General features: G+C 36.6%; 1 protein-coding gene across 2 annotated transcripts in view; it reads left to right on the top strand.

Annotated features, from left to right (window-relative positions):
• The window catches only part of PPP2R5E (protein phosphatase 2, regulatory subunit B', epsilon isoform), a 147,647-nt gene extending 127,162 nt beyond the window's left edge, over window positions 1-20,485 (top strand). Inside the window, exons 6-14 of one of the 2 annotated variants that reach the window (XM_008576549.1) lie at window positions 2,862-2,992; window positions 3,261-3,320; window positions 4,267-4,375; window positions 5,817-5,870; window positions 5,974-6,024; window positions 7,927-8,046; window positions 11,957-12,084; window positions 12,710-12,811; window positions 16,676-20,485. In XM_008576549.1, the coding sequence (XP_008574771.1) occupies window positions 2,862-2,992; window positions 3,261-3,320; window positions 4,267-4,375; window positions 5,817-5,870; window positions 5,974-6,024; window positions 7,927-8,046; window positions 11,957-12,084; window positions 12,710-12,811; window positions 16,676-16,775 (855 nt within the window). In that variant the 3' untranslated portion in view covers window positions 16,776-20,485. The remainder of the gene's footprint in view (window positions 1-2,861; window positions 2,993-3,260; window positions 3,321-4,266; window positions 4,376-5,816; window positions 5,871-5,973; window positions 6,025-7,926; window positions 8,047-11,956; window positions 12,085-12,709; window positions 12,812-16,675) is intronic. The other variant, XM_008576550.1, reaches the window with a different exon arrangement.
• Window positions 20,486-23,030: the final 2,545 nt, after the last annotated feature.

Here is a 23,030-nt window from a genome sequence, read left to right as displayed (position 1 = left end):
TGGCACGGTCCACAGTCCACGTAGGTGTTTACAGATGCTGGATTATATTTCTCGTTGCTTTTCTGGTGGGGAGTGTTTGGGAATGTATATATGACTAAGCATACTCGAATTATTTTGTTTTAGAAATTAGGGCTCATTGTACTCCCCCCTTTTTTGGCCAGTGCCCTATTATACTTTTTCTTTTGTCTCATAACATCATAAAATAGTCAAAAGTATGTCCTATGGAGCTGCAGAAAAATAGTTTAATACTGCAATTCATCTTTCTCATAGAGCATGCTACATTAAATATTTGTGGCTTTGTAAAAGACTAAAGTTTAGGTGTCTGGTAATGCATTTTCTTTGAGAGCCTAATGAAAACATTAGTTAAAATAATTTTTGTTTAATTATTATGTTTTCATTAAACTAAAGATTAACAACACATAAGCATAGATGATTCAAGTTTTGCTAACATTAAACACCCTCAAACCTTCTCTTACGTTGGTTGCAAATTACTCATTAAACCCTTTTACAACACTTAAAAATAGAAACCAAATCAAAAAATAGAAATTAAATGGTTAATTATTTTTGTTAACAAGGGATGGGATGGGTTAGAGATCTTAGGTCATTTTGAGCATGCTGAGTTCATTTGGGCCATCTTTGCCTGTTGGGGCCATATGCCTTTGTTTCCTAGATAGACTGTTTTCCTGTGGAAATGTATTGTTAACTTTCTCATTGCCTTCCCTAGTGGGCTCCAAGTTTGTTCAACACTGTGTGTGCCCAGCAGTGAGTATAATTCCTGACACATAGGAAGATCTCACTACATATTTATTTATCTTATTGCTAAATGGGCAGAGAGATGGCAGGTGTTAACGGCATCTTTTGTTTGGGTAGACTGAGTAAGGGTAGGTACTATTGAATCTGCCATGAACACTCTTGCCCCACTTCCAACTCTTCATGAGTCAGCCTGGATGTCACTTCCTGTAGAAGTCTTCCCTGATCATTCCATTTCTTCCAAGTAGAATAGATATATCAGCTATGTGTTTATACAGCATCCTGAGCCACTTATGCTGTTTTATTTACCTGTATCCCCACTAGACAAGGCTCTGTGAAAGCAGAGATAGGGTCTGTCTTGTTCATCATTGTATCCCTGGCTCCTTGCCCACCAGCTGGCTCTTAATAGTCACATAATACATATTTACTTGAAATACTCATTTTTTGAATGGATGGATGGGTGGAATCATGTAGCCAACAGTTGTGTCCTGTCTTACTGTCCACTTTTGAAGACCATCCTTCAGTTTGTGCTTCTTGCCATATTTGAAGAGCTGGTTTTTGTCCATAACTCTTTCATTCAAAGAAAAGCACCAAACAAAAGCACATTCATTTGATGACTGCCCACTGAATTCTTCTGTTGTCAGTCTCAGCCTCATGTCTTAATCACCTGAAGACATGCTTATGTATGTCTTGACAGCTTTTTTGATAATGATGGTAGTGTGTTTTCCTCTGTGTGCTATCTATATGCTCTTGAAATGTTTTGCTATAAAGACATTAGAACTGTGAGTTTTGCTTTATTGCAATGATGATAAATGTATTAAAAACTCAGTAAAATTAAATCTGATCTCCAAGTTTTTTCTTTAGTCAAAGGAACTTGCCCATTATTAGTTTTTAAAAAGTGGCAGATTTATTGAGTTATAATTCATATACCATAAATATTACCCTTTTAAACTTTACTATTCAGTGTTTTTTAGTACATTTACAGAGTTGTACAACCATTACCACAATATAACTGCAGAACGTTTTTATCATCCCCAAAAGAAACCATTAGTAGTCACTCTCCGTTCTACTTTCTGTCTCTATGGATTTGCCTATTCTGTATATTTCATATAAATGGAGCCACACATTATGTGAACTTTTGGGTCTGTTGTTTTTCACTTAGCATGATGTTTGAAGGTTCATCTATGTTGTAACATAATTAGTGCTTTGTTCCTTTTCATGGGTAAATAATATTCCACTGTATCACATTCCATTGTATGCACATTTTCTGCAAAAACAAAGCAGCTGGAATTTTTGATGGTGATTGGATTGACTCTGTAGTGCCTACTGTCATTTGGCTTGAGACTTTAGCTTGTTACTTCTTTTTGACTAGTTGCATGGGTCTCATGAGTGCATAGATGTGATGTTATCAGGATTCAGTTATTGACTTTAGATTACAAGTAATTCGGAACTTAGAAAATGTTATTCACGTATAACAAGAACCACTATGTAATGAGAACCCAGATTTAGAAAGAGAACATTGCCAGTATCATTGGGGACTTACTGATGTTTGATTTGGTTTGTATTGTTTCATTTACCCGTATGTACTGGTATAGCTGAAGGCTTATCTTAAGTGTATATTTGGAACATAAGCTCAGTAGGTAGCATGGTGCAGTAGTTGAGATCATGGACTTTGGGTCTCAACTGCTTGGGCTCAAATCCCAGTTCTACCACTTATTAGCTGTGAGACTATGGGCAAGTTAGTTAACCTTTCTGTGCCCCAATTTCCTCTTATGTAAAATGGGGATATAAAACTACCTCATAGAGAGGATTAATGTATGTAGTTTACTTAGACAATTACCTTAAAATCATAGTAAGTGCTATATATGTGTTAGTTTTTATTATTATTGTTACTACTGTTATTATTGTGTATCTCTTCACTAGAATATAAGCTCCTTGTCTGACTTATTTATCACTGTATTCCTAAAGACTAGCACTGTGCCTGGCACATAATAGATACTCAATACATTTTTGAGGAAAGAAGGAAGTGATTTTAAATAATGAGTGACAGAATTCCTAAATCCTTTCCTGAAACTGCTTTTCACAGCTATACTGTCTTTCATTTACAACAGCTTTTGGAGCTATTTGACAGTGAAGACCCTCGGGAACGGGACTACTTAAAAACAGTCTTACACAGAATTTATGGCAAGTTTCTTGGTCTTAGAGCATTTATCCGAAAACAGATTAACAATATTTTTCTAAGGTAAGTGGTGGGTGGGGGGAAAAGGAGAAGCAAAGTTGGTATTTTTATAGTGGTATTAAATAAACCTCAAATATTTGAACATAGTGTACTGACTATTCTCTCTCTGTCTCCCTCCCTCCCTCCCTCCCCCCTTCAAAGGAGAAGCAAAGTTGGTATTTTTATAGTGGTATTAAATAAACCTCAAATATTTGAACATCGTGTACTGACTATTCTCTCTCTGTCTCCCTCCCTCCCTCCCTCCCCCCTTCTTTTTTTTGTCTTTTTTAAGGTTTGTGTATGAAACAGAACACTTCAATGGCGTAGCTGAACTGCTGGAAATATTAGGAAGGTAAGCACATGTTAGCTAGTTGCTCATCTCAGGTGAATATCATTCTGAAAGTTAGGTTCAGGTGGCGCAGGAGGTGCTGACCTAGATCTCTTGCTGTATGCACATCAGGCAGGTCTCTCTTTCATTTGTGCTTAGCATGTTTCCCAACTGACTTTGCAAGACACGATTTCCTGTTCCCTTTGTTCCACAGTTACGCGTTGCTAATTTCACTGGAATGACTGAAAGAGCTAACAGTTTATTCTCTACTACAGAGACAATACATCTAATTGTGGTCAGGCTGGTTACTCCAAAACAGCTTATCAGTTTCTGGGCTACCTGTTCTTTGCCATATATGTTGAAAGCAGCTTTATAATAAATTGGAAAGATTGCCGTTTTCAAAGAAACCATGCACCCAGGTGTAGTTCTTGAACAGCTGCTGCCCAGAATAGTGGAATGAATTGGAAAGAGACAGCTGTTGTATAGGTTTCTCACACAAGGGAGGCTAATGTAGTTAAACAATGATTACTTAGTCTTTTCTCCTAATATGAGGAGAAAAAGAAGGTAGAGTCACACAGTTTTCTCTCAGTGATGTCTGTAAGCTGGGCAGAGATTTCAGAAATGAGAAGGAATGATAGCTGGAAGTGGAAACGGCCATATTTAAAGGGGAAGTGAGAAAGAAAAGAGGGAGGGAAAAATAGAGGGGTTTTGATAAAAAGCTTTTGGGAGCCATCCGACTAGTACAAGGGTCTTTGTTGCGGGATCATAAGCAAGTGTTCTTCTTCTCTTGAATTCCTTCCTACTTAAATGTATTCTTTGAAGTATAAGAAATCTTGAATGCCATCGGGGGTGGGTTTTGGGTTGTTCTGGACAAACAAACTGATGTAAGTTAACCAATCTCACAACAGTTTGTCTCAGTTTAGCTTGTTGTGGTAACATTGCTAATTTGTGTCTCTTTTCTTTTTCCTAGTATTATCAATGGCTTTGCTTTACCTCTTAAGGCAGAACACAAACAGTTTCTGGTGAAAGTGTTGATCCCTTTACACACTGTCAGGAGTTTATCACTCTTCCACGCCCAGGTAGAATTTTGTACAACTACTTTTGAAAGCAAAATAAGAAGTTTGCAAACTTAGTGTTTCTTTGATATTTTCTTAATTTAAAAAAATAAAAGACTTGTTAAAGTTTAAAATACTCCCCAAGGAAAACAAAAACGTGTATTTTTCTTCTATGTACGGTAGAATCATGGGAATATTTTTAATGTGGGAGGAGCCTTCTGTTCAGCCATCTCATTTTACAGAGAACTTAGATGATTGCCCAAGTTCACACAATTATTTATTGAACATATTGCATATCATAAAATGTATGTGGGCTTTTTACATTTAGCTCTTCGGACATGTATAATCATTTTTTAGTGATCATGCGTACTTTGTTTCATCCTCACTTTGCATTGGTTTGTCAGTTGCCCTTTGCCCCCTCTTCTAGTCCATTCACCATTTTCCTCACTTTCTACACACAGACACTCTCACAAGTAAACAAATCAATCAGTATTTTACATTGTTTTTATTAGCCTTCATTACTTTAATAAAAAGCATACCTTGTCTTGTGCCCACTCTAATTTCCATGCTAACACTGCCTTGCATGGTAAGCATGTCACTAGGGGGTAGATAAATGATCTAGTGGTATTTAATTTTAGTTTCTCAAACCTCTGACTCCCTCATCCCCCACCCCATGGAAATGTTTTGAGTTTACATAAAAACGTAATACATTTTTCTAAGCAGTGTTCTTTAAATGTGAAATTCTGTGTTTCGAGGAAAAATTAGTCCATATGTTTCTAATTTAGAACACTGTCAAAGTATTTTGGGAGTGTAGTGTTCTTGTCCAAGAATCTTTACAAGCCCTTTTACAAATCTCACCTTTAGTTTTTGAAATGGGATATCACATTTCATGATCATTTAAAAGAATTCTTACTTAGTTGTGTTAGCATCAGATGTGGAACTCTTGTTACATTTCTCCAGGTTCTAACTGGCAGATACAACCTTTTTTTTCATGAAACTGCTTTAGTTTGCCTGTGCCATTTTAGGCAATCAGCAAGATTTCTAGTAAGTGCTTGCTTCCTGTATAGGGTTCCTCTGGAACCACAGTAGAACCCAGTACTTTTGATAATAGCAAAGAGAGAAGGGAAGCCTATGTGATGTGTAGCTCAAAGTGTATATAGATGATACACTTTCAGAATACACTGAATGTGATATTTCACCTCTGCTTTTCATTAGCTGGATACTTCATGTCCTGATACTCTTTTTTAAAAAAATTCCCATGGAGACTTGTTAGCGTCCATTTTTGTCTTGAAAAAGTAGCTTTTTATTTTGCTTTGAATATATTTTATTTTATTCGTGATAGTTAAAATGAATATAAAGGTATTAACCAGAGTCTGGAAGCCTTTTAGGAAGTTTTAATAATACATCTTCTGAGCCCTTACTATATAGAATTTAAAATTTTGTCTTTCTTATTTTGTTTCTTCAGCTGGCATATTGTATAGTACAGTTTCTGGAGAAAGATCCTTCGCTCACAGAACCAGTAAGTATTTTTTTCATAATTTAAAAAACTTCAGAAAAACCATCTTTCCTGGAAGTGTATATGAAAAATTAAATGCTATTTGTTTTCTTCTTTTTCATTTTAGGTTATTAGGGGGTTAATGAAATTTTGGCCTAAAACATGTAGTCAAAAAGAGGTAAGTGCTTAATGTCAGAGAGTGTTTGTTAGTAGCTTATTCAGTACTTTGCCCAGTGCCAGCCATTCGACTAAGCATGTATAAAAATGCATCATCTCATCTAAACCTAATTGGAGCTCTGTAAGGTGGACTGTAAGGCGGGACTGTAAATATTCTTGTATTACTAGTTACGAAACTGAGGCTTAGAGAGGTTATGAAGCCTGCCCCAGTACGCCAAGTAAGAACAGGTGTTGATTAGACCAAAACCCACCTCCTTGACTCCTAAACCCTGAGTTTTTATTCACTGTGCTGCTCAGCCTCAGGTAAGCCCATACCAGACCCAGCTCATGTGTCCAATTGTCTAGCTCTGTTGATGTCACCTTCTTAGTGTCCCCCTTCGTAGTATGGAGGTTTTGCTTTCACTGTAGATAGATGCTAAAGCAACCTGCCCAAATACCCACTTTAAAGTATAGTACAGTTGGGATCTTACTATCGTAAAATACTCAACTGGCCATTCATTAATTTCAACCTTTCATAGGGAGCTGGCTAGTTAGCTCAGTTGGTTAGAGCGCAGTGTTATAACAACAAGGTCAAGAGTTCAGATCCCCATATCAGGCGGCTGCCCCCTCCCCCAATAATAATAATCTCAGCTGTTCACATGTGGCACTGGAATGTTCAGACCTACAATCATTTGTACCTTTGCTGAGAACTAACAAGGCATATACTACGTACTTACTGTGTGAGGTTCTTATGGGGGAGCGAGTCTCTTAGATTGGAGGTGAATTTAACCAGATATGCAGTCACTCTTCTGAAAGTTTAGAAACCATGTGGAAAATGGCCCAGAACAAAAGGTCAGCTATTAGTTTTATATTTTGGGAGAATTTGGGGAGAACTTCTGTATGTGTCTTGACAAATGGCAAAGGTCTACTGTATTTTGCTTTTAATAGAAACACCCTCCTTCTCAAATCAGCTTCAGTTCTCCAAACCCTACTTTAAATGACTTCAGAAAATTATCTGATTTCTTAATACCTGCTAGGTAAATAGAAACTGTGCATTGCAACCCAGATGTATCTCAAGATATGAAAGCATTGTCATTTTTCATATCTAGTTGCATACTTAATTTTTTCTCAAGGTAATTAGTTTTTCATGGCTAAATAGGTAGCTGGTTTTTATTTCTGTTATTTTTCCATTATATTTAAAACAACTGGCTTCATAATGTGATTTAAAAGCTGTTTCTTAAGGCACACAGTGCTGAGGCCAAGAGATTCACTTTGCTCTATAACGAGCAGTGTGTGTGTATGTGTGCGTTCGTGTGTGTGTGTCTGTATGTGTAAGTGTAGAGAATGGGTCAGCGTGCGCTAATGAGTTTAAAGTGGTACCTGTGTGTGGTTGAGTCTGCTCACTTGTGTTTCTCAGATTTTGTTCTCTTAACTAGTTTGTCCTAGAGAAACACCTGGCACATAGCAGGTGCTATTTCTATGTGGCAAATGACTGCATGTACCTCTATAAACTTTTGCTCATCCATGCAGAAGGGCCATCCTCCATTGTTTTAAAAAAAAAGTCAGGGGGAGATAGCTAGCAATAGACAGGAGAGCAGTACAGAGACGGTCCTGTTTTCCAGGGGCCCTGGTACAGCATGTAAGGGCCCCTTGTTCCGTGTCATATAAGTAGCAAATATTTTTTTCAAAGTAAGTTGAATCATATTTTTAGTGCTGTAGGGAACTTGCTTTTAACAAGTACCGTGTGGTGAATTCTTTGTGAAATGAACATCTTCTAACTTGGGATAATGCCTGGTTTATTGATATTTGATGTCATATGTAAATTTTTCCTAAAATAGTACAAACTCTCATTACTCCTCATTGTTCATATTCATTTTTTTTTTAATAAAGTGCCTCACATTTTGTATTTTGCTTCTGTTTGTAGGTCATGTTCCTTGGGGAGCTGGAAGAAATATTGGATGTGATTGAACCTTCACAATTTGTTAAAATTCAAGAACCTTTGTTTAAACAAATTGCCAAGTGTGTATCTAGCCCCCATTTTCAGGTTAGTAGTAAGGAGGACATGAGCCAGAGTGGCCTAAACAACATGAATTATTTTGCTTAAATTTGATATGTCTTGAAAAAAATGTAATGAACACTAGCTACTTATTGTTTTTTATTTGCTGTTTTCTCACATGATAACAATAATAAATGTAACAATAGCCATCTTTATCTAGAGCACCTGCTGCATAGCAGTGACTGCAGTGGTGCTTTCTGTCCAGTAACTTTAATTCTCATAACACCCTGCAAAGAGGGCAGTATGTCTTTTGGAGATTTGCACATGTGGACACTGAAGCTCAAACTTGTAGAAAGTGTCTTGGAGAAATTGCTGCATAAGAAGTGGCCTGGTGGGGTTTTTACAATGTGTAAGAGAGGATGCTAGATAATGCTGAAGAGAGGAAAGAGAGCCCTAAGATTCTGTGCATACGTTATTTATAAACTTCACATTATCCTATCAAGCTTTTTTCTGTTTTCTAGATGAAAAAATGAGGCTCAGAGAATGATTTGCTCAAGGTCCCAATTAATAGGCAGTGAAGTCAAATGTTGATCTTAGGTGTAGCTTCTTGCTAAAGCCCGTGACTTTCCTGTGGCACCACTCTGCCTCCTCGTGGCCACTCACAGAGAACACAGGGAAGGTGAACCTGCGTCACTGTTTTCTGTATTGGGGCCATTGCTGCGATGCTGTGGAATCCACACAGGAGGGAAGAAGGGTGATCTGGTTGAACACACGTTAGGTTTTATCTTTCGGCCGTGTCACTGATGGTCCGTATCACAAATCTAGAAAATTGATTCTTTATACACTGCCTGTCAATCTGAACGGTTTGTTCAGATTGTAGTTCATAGCACAGAATCATACCTCAAACGGGGTCATTTGATGGTGGACTTTTCTTCTAAGCTGTCGTTATCCTGTATAGTTAGAGATACTGTCTGTTATCGACCTAAAGACATGTTAGTATATTAAAGCAGTGACCTTATGACCATCTAGGAGCTGTACCACAAAGAAAAAAAAATTGAAACCATTACATGAAATGTTCAGATAATATAACACGTATCTGGATAAAAATAGAAAAATTGCAGGACAGTATGTAGATATTTTAATATCACACAGGGCCTGTAGTATTCCAACATCTGGATTGTTTGATTTATTTTTCAGTTTTCATCAGGATGTGTGGTGTTACGGAGGTCAAGGAACAGGAATCTCCTTTAAAATGAGCTTCACTAGGGAGGCTTAAATGATATTCAGAAGCTTAGAAGGGAAAGACAGTATCTTAAGCTCAGCTGCCGTAACAAAACACCTTCGGACTGGGTGGTTTTAACAATAAAGATTTATTTTCTCATGGTTCTAGAGACTGGAAATTCGAGATCAGGATGTCAGCATGGTTGGTTTCTGGTGAGGTACCCTCCTGGCATGCAGACCTTCTTGCTGTGTGCCCACATGACCTTTCCTTGGTGTGTGCATGCAGAGAAAGGGAGACCTCTCTCTTCCTTTTCTTATAAGGCCACTTGTGCTATCTGACTGGTGGCTTTATAACCTTATGACCTCATTTAACCTTAATTACCTCCTAAAAGTCCTGTGTCCAATCTAGTCATATTGGGAGGTTAGGACTTCAATATATGAATGGGGGGGCAGTGGGTGGGTGGGCACAATTCAGTCCCTAGCAGAAAGAAGAAGGAATTTAAAATTATTTGACAGAAGTAAAACTGAGACCAAAGGGAAGAGGCTCTTATTTATTTATTTGTTAAGTGTTGGTTGGTTCATCCAGCAAACATTTATTGAGTGCCCATTCTGTGTAACCAGACTGCCCCAAATGTGGCATTGGGGTCAGAGGTCTCTCTGTGACACTAATGACACTGCCACTGTGTGTTCAGAAGGACAGTGGGTCCCAGGAAAGTAGTGGTTCTCTCCTAGTGTTAGATACAGTAACTTTTCCCATTGCATAAACAACACCTTTTCTCTTTAAAGGACAGGATACATAGTTTCTGTCTATAAGCAAATTTACATAATAAGTAGATATTTAGTGATTAAAGTACTTGTTACTATTAAGTAGCCGATCAATATTAGACTCATAATTGGATGTAGGAACATTCTAGGGCCCTTCTTCTTCACTAGCATCCTCCTGTGGTCTCTCTAAAAATTCTTCCTTTCGGTTATTAGTTTCAGAATGGCCTCATTCCCATTCTTTCTCTTCTCCTCTCTTTTCTTGCCTCATGCTTTTATCGGTTGCCAATCCATTGGCTTCGATAGTTTCCATACACGTTGTCCATGTTGGTGCCTCTGTCCCCCTTTCCTGTAATTCTCTCTTCCTGGAATGCCCTTTCCTCCAGTCCTTCATCCTTCAAAGTCCAGCTTAAATGCCACCTCCTATGTTACATTCCTGCCACCCATTCTCTCCCCCAACTTACCTGGATTGTCCATTCTGCCCTTTCCTATGGCACTTCGTTCATGCGTCTGATACAGCATCCATCACAGTTTCTGTCACATAGGCTTGTTGGTGCCCCCTTGCCCCACCAGCATATGAACTCCTTAGGGATAACAGAGAAAGAGATGAAGAGCACAGACTTTAGAGTCTGCCACTTGCAAGCCGTGTGACCTTGATCCAGTGGCTTATCTTCTCTGAGCCTCTGATTCCTCATCTGCAAAATAGAAATAATGGTACCAACTCTATTTGTTGGTTGTGAGGATTAAGCGAGGTAATATATATATGGAGCACTTAGTACAGTGCCTGGCATATAATAAACATTCAGTAATGATTGTTTTCTCTGTACTGTAAGGGTCTAGTGCCTACTGAGTCCCAGGTTTTTTTTTTTTTGAACCAAGTTGAATAATGTAAATGGAAAGGTTCTAATTTCTCAGAGTCAATTGGTGGGTACATCTTGTACCATTTTGTTCTCACCTAAGCATGATTTCTTAATCCATACAAATGAAGGAAACCACCCTTTTATTCCTTTCCCCATGTAACCACCTTTTTAGAGATTTTAGGTGCTGTTTTTGAGGCATCCCTTTGAATTCATAAAATGTAAGATGAGCACCTTAAGCCCGGCAGACCAAAATAGAGTCATTTGATAGCGTAATGTGCAGAGAAAAGGAATATGAGGTAGCAAGCAGGTGTAGGTGCAGCCATTGTCCCTGAGTCCAGAAACTGAGTAGCCAACTCCTGACTTGTCTAGTTCAAAGGAAGAGGCTAGAAATGGACTCTGGAAAGAGCCTGGGCCCTAGACTTGAGTCCCCGGCTTTTACCATTTACTAACAATGTAACCTTGCTAGGTTACCCAAGCTCTCTGAAGCTCAGTGTCCTCATCTGTAAAATGAGCACAGTAGTACCTACTTCTCAGATGGTGGAAAGGATGATACATTCTACCTGCAAGGTAGGCACGTGCCTGCCCATAGGAGGTGTTTAGTAAATATGCCTGCCCTACAGGGACGGACAACTGGATGCCCTATGGATGCCCTACAGGGTTTTCCTCAGCAGCTATGACTAAACACCATCCTTGTGCTGGGTCCTGTGGTTGATCTGACGTGTGAGGGATGAAAGAGGTGAGCCAGGAAAAGGGATATGTAAGATGGGCCAAACTGATGGGGAAAATTGTGTGGTATGTGGAAGTACGGTAAGTGTTTAGAGCTTGGGAGCTATGTAGGGAAAATGTGCAATCAGATGACATGGACAGAATTAGAAGAGAATAAAATATAACAGGTGGAAATACCTACTTCTTTTCCTTCCCCAAATTGACGAACCACTTTGGAACTTTCTGAGAGATTTTATATCTACAAAAATGTAACATGTGATTAACATTTAATTTTATATTTGGTTGATTTAAAAAACAGTATTTTAAAATTCTTTGGAAAGATTATAATTTTGTTTTATCTTTGTCTCTCTCTCTCTCTCTCTTAACATTTTATTTTTCTTTTCCCAAAGGTGGCAGAAAGGGCACTCTATTATTGGAATAATGAATACATCATGAGTTTGATAGAAGAAAACTCTAATGTCATCCTTCCCATCATGTTTTCCAGTCTTTATAGGATTTCAAAAGAACATTGGAATCCGTAGGTTTTCAGTTTTTTTCCTTCCTTCTTCCCTCCTTCTCTCCCTCCTCCTTCCCTTTCACAACTAGAAAAATAATTGCCTAACTTACAGGGGCTTGGAATCATGTCTTTGAATATGAATAATATATATTATTTATCTATATATATATATAAAATACTTGTTTCCATGGGAACAGCTTCTGATTTTGATGAATTATATATATTATTACTTTAAAAATTAAATTTTATGCAAATTCAGGTCTTTAAGGTTAGTCCTACCACAGGTGCTTATTTTTAGGGTGAAGTTGCTTTATTTTTATACTTGCCTTTTTATTAAATGAAATTATCAAGTTCCCACAGGCAAGTCTATTCTGAGTATGAATAATCAGACAGGCAAAATTAGATTTTTTTCCCTCTAATTCTGACAACCCTCAGAAAGATATCTATCTTGCCTTGGACAGTAAAGAACATAAATCTCTTGATGTGAAAATGAACTGTAGGTACTTTCTAGTTGTTCCAACTAAAAAAGGATGGAGAGAGTATGCAGTCTGAGAAGCTCATTCAGACAAAAGTTGTTCTGCTTTCTTCATTCAGCATCCGTTATGTAAGACTAACCAATATGTTCCTTTCTCTTTGTGCTTCACAGGGCTATCGTGGCATTAGTGTACAATGTGTTGAAGGCATTTATGGAAATGAACAGTACCATGTTTGACGAGCTGACAGCCACATACAAGTCAGATCGTCAGCGGTAACTTTTTAAAGCTTTTTTGTCAGCTGTGCATAAAACTATTGAGTTCTTTCCTTGCTCTTTGCTAAAGTTGCCTGATTGCACCCCAAATCATAAGCAGCACAATTTTATTTATTTAGATATGCATTTTTCCATGCTCATCACCTGTGTGTCTTTATTAGTGTGCCACCAAGTAACAAAGCTTTGTGACTGTCATTTAGAGGAAGCCTGCTTTCCTCCCTTCAGTAATGCAGTTCTGTCTCAGGGTTAAGAGCCTGGCACCCATTTAAGAGGACCAGCAAGTATTTGCCATCTGAATTCACTCTCATTCTGAGCTAACTTGAACTAGAATTGGACTGATTTATATTTCACTCCAGCAGCAAGAAGGATGAGGCATCATTTATTTAGCTCTTGGGCCCAGAATTTACTTTCTATTCTAGAACCCAACAAATCCATTCCAATTTAAAGGACAGTGAAAAGAACATGGAGGTTTACAAACTGGTATTATACAAATCTAGAAATGTTTAAGACCATAAGGGAGCAAAAACCTATAGAACTCTTTACAGTGAATGCTTTGGACTTAAAACCCTTCTTGATTTCATTTATGTGATTCTTTTAATTTTGTTATTTCCTGTTCAATATGTCCAACTTTCCAAAAGATGTACTTGGAGATGTTAAGGAAAGTCTAGAGAGCTCTTAGTAGCTGGGCCTCTGGTTTGGCTTGGATCACCCAGAAGCAAATGTTGGCTTTGTATATCATAAGACCATGGGCATTAGAGGATCCCAGAGGTGTGTGCGAGTGTTCATATCCACAGCGTAGCTGAACCTCCTGAACAGAGCTATCTGTGGTTCCCTTGCTGCTTTGCTTTGACTGATTTTGAATGTGTTACTTGCATTTTGCTGATAAAAAGAGCAATGGGGGGAAAGGTTTGGTGGCAGAGGACAAAGGACTATTACAGTGATTTTTTTTTTTTAAGTTACCAGGGGTGTAGGTAATGAAAAGCAACTTAATTATGGAATATGGCAAGTGTTCAGCTATAGACAGAAGATGCTAAGGTTTTTTTTACCACAGTATTGGGATAAATATCAATTATGAGATATGTCATGCCACACATGCGATTTAAACAACTTTTAATTTGCTATATTAGCAATTGTGGCAAATCATTAAATTTATAATAACACTTCTTGCCCCAAACTTAAATTAAAATGTTTTTAAATGTTACATTAAAAAAAGGGCTAAGGGCACATTTTGGTACTATGACTCACCATTAAGACTGTATTGTGCATAACATTCTCTCTTTTAGAACAATTGAAAGCTCATTATTATAATCCTAGTTGAACAAGATTTAAATCTGTAGAATCCCATCAAGAAAATTAAAGACCTTACTTTTAAAATACTCAAATTGGTTCATATTCAGTGAACTCCAGTAATAAAACTGTTTTCTGATCATTTATCATCTAAACTAAATAGACCACACCTTTGAAAAAAATAAGAATAAGCCAAGGAGATCAGGAATAGACAACTGTGAGGCTGGTTCTGGTACTCTGGCATATAAAAGTGATTTATAGTGAGTGGACTTTCTTAATGAGAGAAGGATTTTTTTTAAAGCAAGGGTAGTACTTGTCAAATGAGCAGTAGAAATTTGTCCTGAACAGATGGAAACATTGGCTTCTCCATAGATGTAGGAATAAGAAAAGAGAATGAAGAGATTTATTTGGTACTATCAGAAGAAGAATGGAGGATTTCACTTCTGGATTTTTAAGTATTACAAATCTGGAAATGGTGGGTGGGATAAGTGTTCAACACTGTTAGATACAATATGCCAACATTAGTGCTATGTAAAATTGAAATTGGGAGAGAATTTGACAATATAACCAGCATGACAGTGTAGTTAAGTTTTAAAATTCCCACCTCCAAGGAGAGAGAAAAGTGGGAGAGAATGGGGGTGATAGTAACTCTATCAGAAATATTTAGAATTTTTGAAGATAAAGTTGTCAGATGAAAGCTATATGATAACAGCGTAAAGTTCATCTGGAAGAAAAGCCCCACAGGACAAATTGCATTGAATGCCGTAAAACTCTTGATTAAAAACATGAATGAAATGCTTTAGTAACAAGATGATGAGGGTTTTAATGATGTCAGCACTTAATTTAAATTGCAAATTAGGGCAGTGGGAACCTGACTTGTTGAGCTGTTTTTTATTTGAATAAAGTTCCCAAGCCCTTGCTCGCCATCTCCTTCTCCCTCCTGTTAAGGTCACATGTATTGAAACTCAGCAGCATCTATAGCATTAATTTATAGGTACTCAAATCAGTGTTAGACCTAATATTATCTTCAAACTGTATTGAGAAACAAAAAGGGAAAATTTGCCAGTCAACTTTCTTACAATAAAAAAAGACTGGAATCCATAATGATTTGAAGGTTATCTAATCTTGCCTCTTATTGCCTTGTAAATGCAGTTTTTCAGGGTCAAAATGACCACAGAGATAATTGTTTGAAAACTATTATGTCCATTGAAATTCATATTCTGCAGCTTGTGTTTGAGGTAGCTGAAATTAATTACAGTAAACAAAGCCTAAATTACCAAAATATCAATTATGAAGTGGTAATATTAAATACCATATTCTATAATTCAACTTTCCCTGAAGACTCTAGTGGATTGGGAATATAAAATTACTTAGGTTTTTGTAGAGTTTTTTTTGGGGGGGGGAGATGAAGATTAATTTTTATTGCTATAGCTACTAATATAACTTTTGAAAAATATTGGTAATAATATAAAAAATATAAAGCATTGGACTTATATACAGATTTTACTTAACCCGTGAGGATTTCCCTGAATGAAAATTATACTGTGACTGAAGTTATTACATCCTTGCTAAGTGGTGCAAGGACCATATCCCCCATGCCTGAGATGGCAGAGCCCCTGTTGTCAGGAATTGTCTGAGTTCTTGGATTCACAAATATTATCTGGGTCTGCTTTTTACTGGTTCACTGCAACATGAGAAAACTAGGGAGAGTGCAGTGAATTATTTTTAATAAGTGAGAATTTAATTAATCTACAGTATCATCATGTATTTATGTATATGGATTTATGTACTTCCTACTTGGTTGATGTTAACATATCCTTTTTTTTTTTTTTACAAATATGGTAATTTAAAAATATCCTTGGCAAAATAAAATTTGTTGACACTATTTTGGACATCCAGTTTTTTGGTAAATTTTACCAAACAGTGAAATCTTGAAAGTCTAGAAATCATTAGTAAGGTTGATATTGAACCAAATTTGAAGGCTTGATACATTACAAAACTAATACGTAATAATATCAACAAAATTCTGTCTAGATCATTAATTAAAACTGAAATCACAAATTTTCAGTTTCTTCCAAACTGTTAACAAGTTTAAATATATATAGTAGAAGGAAAATAAGTATGAACAAAGGGAAAGATATATTATCTTGACCTACTGTGTTCTCTGTATCAATATCATCTCCAGCATCCTTTTTGAGAAACTATTTAGAGACAAAGAGAAGATGAGATGCTAACTAGGTCAGTAACTGATACATATAAATCATCCCCATTTTTGTTTCTGAGTAATTTTGAAGTTAATTTTCTATATTAAGTGAAGTATAAAGGGATATTAATGTGAAATCTTAAAATACTGTTTTCATCTCCTACTCTGTTCATTAATACTGTTTTGTGTCTGTATTAAGTACCCCGAACGCCCCCCAAAAAAAACCATGAGAGAGAAAAACTGAAAAGAAAAACACCAACTAGCTCAATGCCAAACTCTTCAAAGACTTTTAAAATATATTAAGGGGTAATTATTGTTGGATAATCTCTTTAAACCTTCTCAGTTGTTTACATTGTACTCTTTTTCTTCCCCAGTGAGAAAAAGAAAGAAAAGGAGCGTGAAGAATTGTGGAAAAAATTGGAGGATCTGGAGTTAAAAAGAGGTCTTAGACGTGATGGGATAATTCCAACTTAACAAAAATAATGACAACAACATTACTAACGTGTGGAGTCACACATTTATGTAGTAGAAGATGGAGCAACAGTTTTCTGTATTGTGCAACTTTACAGTAGATTTCACATTTGTTTCATTATTACAACAGCACTGTATATACCTGTCTCTAAGTAAAGGAAAAAAATAAGGACTTCAATCCAAAGTCTGGACAGTAGATGGACTTCTCAGAACTTTGCAAATATAATCATTGTTCTAGCCCTCTTAAAAAAAATGTGGTCTTCAAAGATCTGTTGATGAAATTGCTATGTTAAAATTCCATTATTGGGAGTTCCTTATTTATCACTAGCAGAGAGTATGATACGATTTTCAAATGTGAACAATCTTAAATTTAGCTTGTCTTTCTGCTAAGCTGTTAAATGTATTTATAGTAAAGGAAGACAAAAGGACTGTCATTTCCTTTATAAGTTTGTGTAACATCCTTCTCTGGATAACTTGACTGTAATTTGACATCTTTTCCTTTTGCACATCTTCATGAGTTGAATGTCCACGTGGAATGGGGCCATGAATTATAAAGGTCCCTGAAAAAGTTTTGTTTACTGGGGTGAACATCTTTCCAGTAACCAGGTAGTCCTGGTGCTCCTTTAGTTTTAAAATTAGGAGTAAAAAGAGAAGAGGTGATAAACATAGTAGGGAAGGGAATTTTGGATTCATGCATCAGTTTGTGGTGAATCCAGATCAATGTCTTGAATCCTTTGAAAACAGGCACTGGGACATCACAGGCTTCAGTACCTGACCAGTATTAGTTGCTTACATCATTGAACACGTACCAGAGATGTTATAGAAATGTCAGAAAAACATCCTTTTGGACCATTTGAAATAAGAAAGACAGACACTAAACAGTACAACCATGAAACTGATCATCAGGATTGTGAATCTAATTGGGAAAAAGAGTTGAGCAAACAGCTTGGACTGTTTGGAGTTGTTGCCTTACTTTTTAATATGTGTTTATAAAGTATTCCAGCAAAAGAGGATGTAGCCTCTGGGAAAAAAACAAACATGTTACAGTGTTTTTTTGTAGATTCTCGTTCTATATCTCATCACAGCGCCAGCCCTGTTTTTAGCCAGAAAGGATTCAAGATAAACATTATTATGCATTCTGAATTGGATGCGTATTCCTAACTACTGTATTTGTTACCAAAAGTGGTTCTACAAATGCTACTGAAAAAAATCTGGAAATTCCTAATGTCCTGAGTATTAATAAAAAAGTTTAAAAATGCTTTTATATCAAAGGTGCATTGTGACCAAATTGTTTAAGAAAAAAAACAAAAAACAAACAAAACAAAATCTAGGGTTGTATTATAGATATATCTTATTGGCTGTCTGCTTTGTATTTAAAAGAGGAATCTTACATCTTGGGTAGGTAAACTGCTGATAAACTTGTGTACAGTATGTACTTACCTAATGCATTTGCATTATTATGTACTGAAAGATATGTGTTTTGGGATTTATTTCCAGGATGCTTTTTGCTTGTTATGGACATGGCAGCAGTGAGTTGATAATCCTAAACCATCACTCCAGCAGTATTCGTGGTATAAAGCTGATTCTGTGTTCATGTGTTGAATTGTGATAGTAGCAAACATGAACATATGGACTGTTATTGCTCTTAATAGAAATACAATATAAATATGGGCTTTTATATTTTCTTCCATTTAAATATAAAGTAGAATATGCAGTTTTATTGTTTCCACAAAAAAGGGAAAAAAAAAGCCGCAGAACTTTCTCCCCTATGAAGTGTTTCAGGATTATCAGGTCACAGTGCTTACATAAACGTCAGCTAATTATGGACATTGTCATCTTGGTAACTTTGTAAAAAACAAAAACAAAAGTTGGCATTGTCAATTCCTAAAAAGAACCAGCAGTAAAAAAGTCATACGCAACACCAAACACAACATGGATTAATGAGATTAGTAGATTTTTAATAAAAAGAATATTAATGAGGATTCAATGTAAAGCTGGCAGAGGCTGCCAAAAATGCAATTTACTTTAAAATTGTTGGAGCAAAGGTGCAAGTTCAAATACTAATAAGAAATAAATTTGTAACAAATCTTCTCTTTTATCCCTTTTGATTTTAGCATTTTAGTTTCAGCTTGACATTACATTCAATTTTGATAGTATACACTTTTGTTTGCCATTAATTCATCTTTTTAGATAGAAGATATTAAAATCACAGGTTTATGAAGAATCTCTGTCCATTGGGATGAAATGTAGTCATTTGAAATGAGAAAGGCCAGGATCCTTTTTTTGCACCTTACCCTGTCCTCAGAGTTAAGGTGAAAACTACACAGATATCATATTCTTGATGTCAGTTTTGTATGTTAATCATTCCGAACTGAGAAGAATAAAGCCAAATTACAGACATATTTAAAGAAGCAATTATATGTATATGTCTAAAATTCATAGGGCAACTTCTGAGAAGAAACACTGTCTTTTTTCTTTTATAACCGAAAGTGACAATGTGACATTTGTCATGTTGTGTGCGGTGACGCAGAGTAACTGAGGTAATCTGACTGTTGCACTATGTGACATATTTAAGGACGTACTTGCTGCATTTGCAGCAGCCCTCTCTCGTGTCCCTTCCCACAGTTCTGCTGTTGCTGCAACTTGAGTTAATTGCGACAAATGCATCTTTGTGTTATATTTTGTTTGCTTCCTAATTTCCAGAACTATATATAAATATATTTTTAAAATAGCAAATATTGTAGTTAGTGAGTGATGATCACTCCAACTGTATCCCTACCATATTGGTTTCAGGGATAGGATTAAGAGTGTCTTTGGAAGAAAAAAATACACACAACCCTGTGGTTTAGAATGATGCTGAGGCCCTAGGCTGTGGGCCTAGAATGACTATGTGAGTGAACTGACCCATCTCATACTTTGAATCAAGCATGCATTCCTTTTTCTCATCGTGCAAGTGTCCCCAAGTTGTTTTCCTCAGTGTTTAGTTTTTGTCCTTTTAAATTTGATTATGTTTTGCTCTCCCGACCATTTGACTTTTTTATAAAAGAAAAGAAAAATAAAAAAAGTAAGAAATAAATCATACCCTTGATGCCGCTGGATACTCACAAGCAGGGTTACACGCCTTTATCTGGGGCCTGTTGCCTAAATGGAAGGGTTTAATTTATTTTGTACTTCCTTCTGTGTGTGGGACAGTCCAGGGTGCAGAGCCAGGAATTGCTTGTAATTGCACCCGCTACACTTAAATGTGTAGCCCTAGGTTCAATCACACTATGGAAAGAAAAAAAAAGTATATTTAGAGCTTTAAAAGCTTTTTTATTTTTTTGTGGGGTTGGGGGTGGGTGGGAAAGGGATGTATGGATGTTATTAGCATTTTTAAGTGTTCTGAGTTTTTTGGTTTTTGTTTGTTTTTTCTGTTTTATTTTTTCCCTTTAATTGGATGCACTGACCTGGCCCAAGAAATGAAGAGATTCTCTTTTTGATGCTATTACCAATGTTATCACAAAGTGACAGTCACCTATAGAAAAAAGGTGGCACCAGACATGATCAGTGATGTTTTATTTGCACATCAATATTTTTATTTTTGTATTCTGGCTCAGCTGCTTCTCTGAGTAGAGTTAAGGAATGAGCCACAAAAGATTTTTGTAGTAGGTTTATTGGCAATGCATTATATATTCCTCTATTTAATTTTGAAATTCTGAAAGAAGGATTGTGCATCTTGAGAGAAAGTTGAGTAAATTTTGATCTAGCGGAATGTTAATTTGTGCTGCTTCTTGTGCACGATAGCAGCAGTAGTATCTCTCGGAAATAAACATCCCATATTATGATGTCTGAATATAGGTTTCCTTTTCTTCCCTCCCTCCTTTCCTTCATTCCACCTTCCTCTTCCCTCCCTCTCTCCCTCTCTCTCCTCTCTCAGCCTCTCTGTCTCTCCCTCCCTTCCTTCTTTTCTTCCCCCTTCCTTCCTCTTTCTTTACTTTTTTTGAAATCACGTATTGTAAATAAGTTGTAATCCATACCTCATGTATCAATGGGGATCTTTCAAATATAAATACTACCAATACATTTTCTGGTTGTTGTCTGATTTTTGATTGAACTATAATGAGAATGACACGTCCATTGCTTTTGGTTTGAGGATTTCGCTTTAGCTTCATAAATCTTTTGTTATTTTAGTATTTCATTGTTTTAGCAGGAGAGGGCAGCAAAAGTTCATTTTCCCTGTTAGTAATGCTGTGGTTCATGATTGGTTTTAAATTTAGCTGTGCGTGTGTTTTTTAAACAGCATCTGTTTGTGGGTAGAGGTAAAAATGAAACATTTTTGATATGAAAAGTTGCATATGAAAATTATAGACTGGTTTAACCAGACAGTGAAGACTTCTGATCCACATCAAAGTTAAAATACCACAAAACAATCTTCCGGCTCCGGCTAAAACATGCTACTTCCTTTTCAAACACAACAAAATGCAAGCTGAGTCTTAAACACTTGGAATTTAAAATGTTTTTCTTTGGAAATGATTTAATTTCTTCAGAGTGGTAACAGAAACAAAAATGAAGGTGCTCCCAAAAAGAAATGTAACCTTCCCCTTTCACAGATGTGTGAGAGGTTCTGTACTGTGGGTGCATCATAATAAAGAAGCAGTGAAGAGTTTCCAGGCGCCTGGCTGTTTTGTTTGTTTGTTTGTTTGTTTCTGACCTCCGTTGCCTTTTCCAACCAAACAAATAATAGTTTTGATTGACTTAGCTTTGAGGCAGTGGGGTTGGTATGTTCAGGCTTTCATTTTGAGGAAATCAGTTTATGATTAGGATTATGTAATACTGGAGAGTGGTTCAGTGTCTCGCTGTGTAACAAACTACTCCAAAAGTTAAGGGCTTATAACAATAAGAATTACTTATTCTGTTCATATGTCTGTAGTTTGGGAAGGACTTGGCAAGAACATCTTGTCTCTGATTTTCAAGTGTTAAGTTGGCTGTCTGAAGTGGGGCAGAATTTACTTCCAAAATGGCTTACTCACGTGGCTGCAAGTGAGTGCTGGCTGTTGGCTTGGAGGTGAGTCAAGGGTCTCAGTTCCTCCTCACAGGACTTCCTGCTTGGGCTTCCTCATAGCATGGCAGCTGGGTTCTAGGAGACAGGAAATGGAAACTGCCAATTCTTTGAGGCCTGGGCCCAGAAAATGTCACAGCATCTCTTCTGTCATATTCCATTGGTCAAGCAGTTACAGAACATGCTCAGATTCAAATGAAGGAGACTCGGACCTCACTGTAAGTCAGTGAGAAGAGTGTCGAATAGTTTACAGTCATCGTTAAGCAACCATAGGATAGTTTCTTGGTAAAGCATTTGATTTAGGTGTGATCTACTCTCTCAGCTAATTAAGTCTCTTCAAATGTGGAAACATGCGGAGTTAACCCGTTAATATTTCATATTCAGTTAATCTTGGTTGGGGAGGAAAAAGTCCTTATAAATTCAGTTATTTTTTATTTCAAAGCATAACCATTTGTAGCATCCGTAGATCCATCTCGGTAAATTACCAGAAGAAACTTGTAACAAAATTTCAGGGTTTAAAGAGATTTGAGACAATTTCAATGGAACATTTAGTCCTTTGTGTAACTATTTACAAAAATGTAGATGCAAAGTAAATGTAGAGTCCAGTTCTTATTTCCTAGATTTTTATATTATATTAGTAATGTGTCCTGGAAGTTTCTATTAGATTAAGTTCACATTAGACTTTGTCTTTTTTTTAACCTAAAATATGAAATAGCTAAGGGGAATTAAATTTTTTTTCTGACTATGCTACATGTTCATTATATAATACACATTTATTTTTTTTATTTTTTTTGAGTCCAGTTCTTATTTCCTAGATTTTTATATTATATTAGTAATGTGTCCTGGAAGTTTCTAGTAGATTAAGTTCACATTAGACTTTGTCTTTTTTTTAACCTAAAATATGAAATAGCTAAGGGGAATTAAAATTTTTTTCTGACTATGCTACGTGTTCATTATATAATACACATTTATTTTTTTAATTTTTTAAATTTTTTTATTTTTTATTTTTTTTGTCTTTTGTCTTTTTTTTTTCCGTGTCCGGCAACGGATGGCAACCCTCAGTGTTGCCCCCGTACCGGACCAGGGACCGGCAACGGGATTGCAAACCTCGGTGTTGCTCCCACGCCTCGCTCAGCCAGTGAGCGGGAGCCGGTCTGTATGTGGGATCCGAACCCTCGGGCGGCAGCGCCGCCGCGCCTCCCAAGCGGCGTACTATCCAG

The sequence above is a fragment of the Galeopterus variegatus genome, unplaced genomic scaffold, assembly GCF_000696425.1.
Source record: "Galeopterus variegatus unplaced genomic scaffold, G_variegatus-3.0.2 Scaffold1366, whole genome shotgun sequence".
Lineage (NCBI taxonomy): Eukaryota > Metazoa > Chordata > Mammalia > Dermoptera > Cynocephalidae > Galeopterus > Galeopterus variegatus.
The sequence above is the reverse complement of the archived record's forward strand: the minus strand, read 5'-3'. Positions and strand labels throughout refer to the sequence as shown.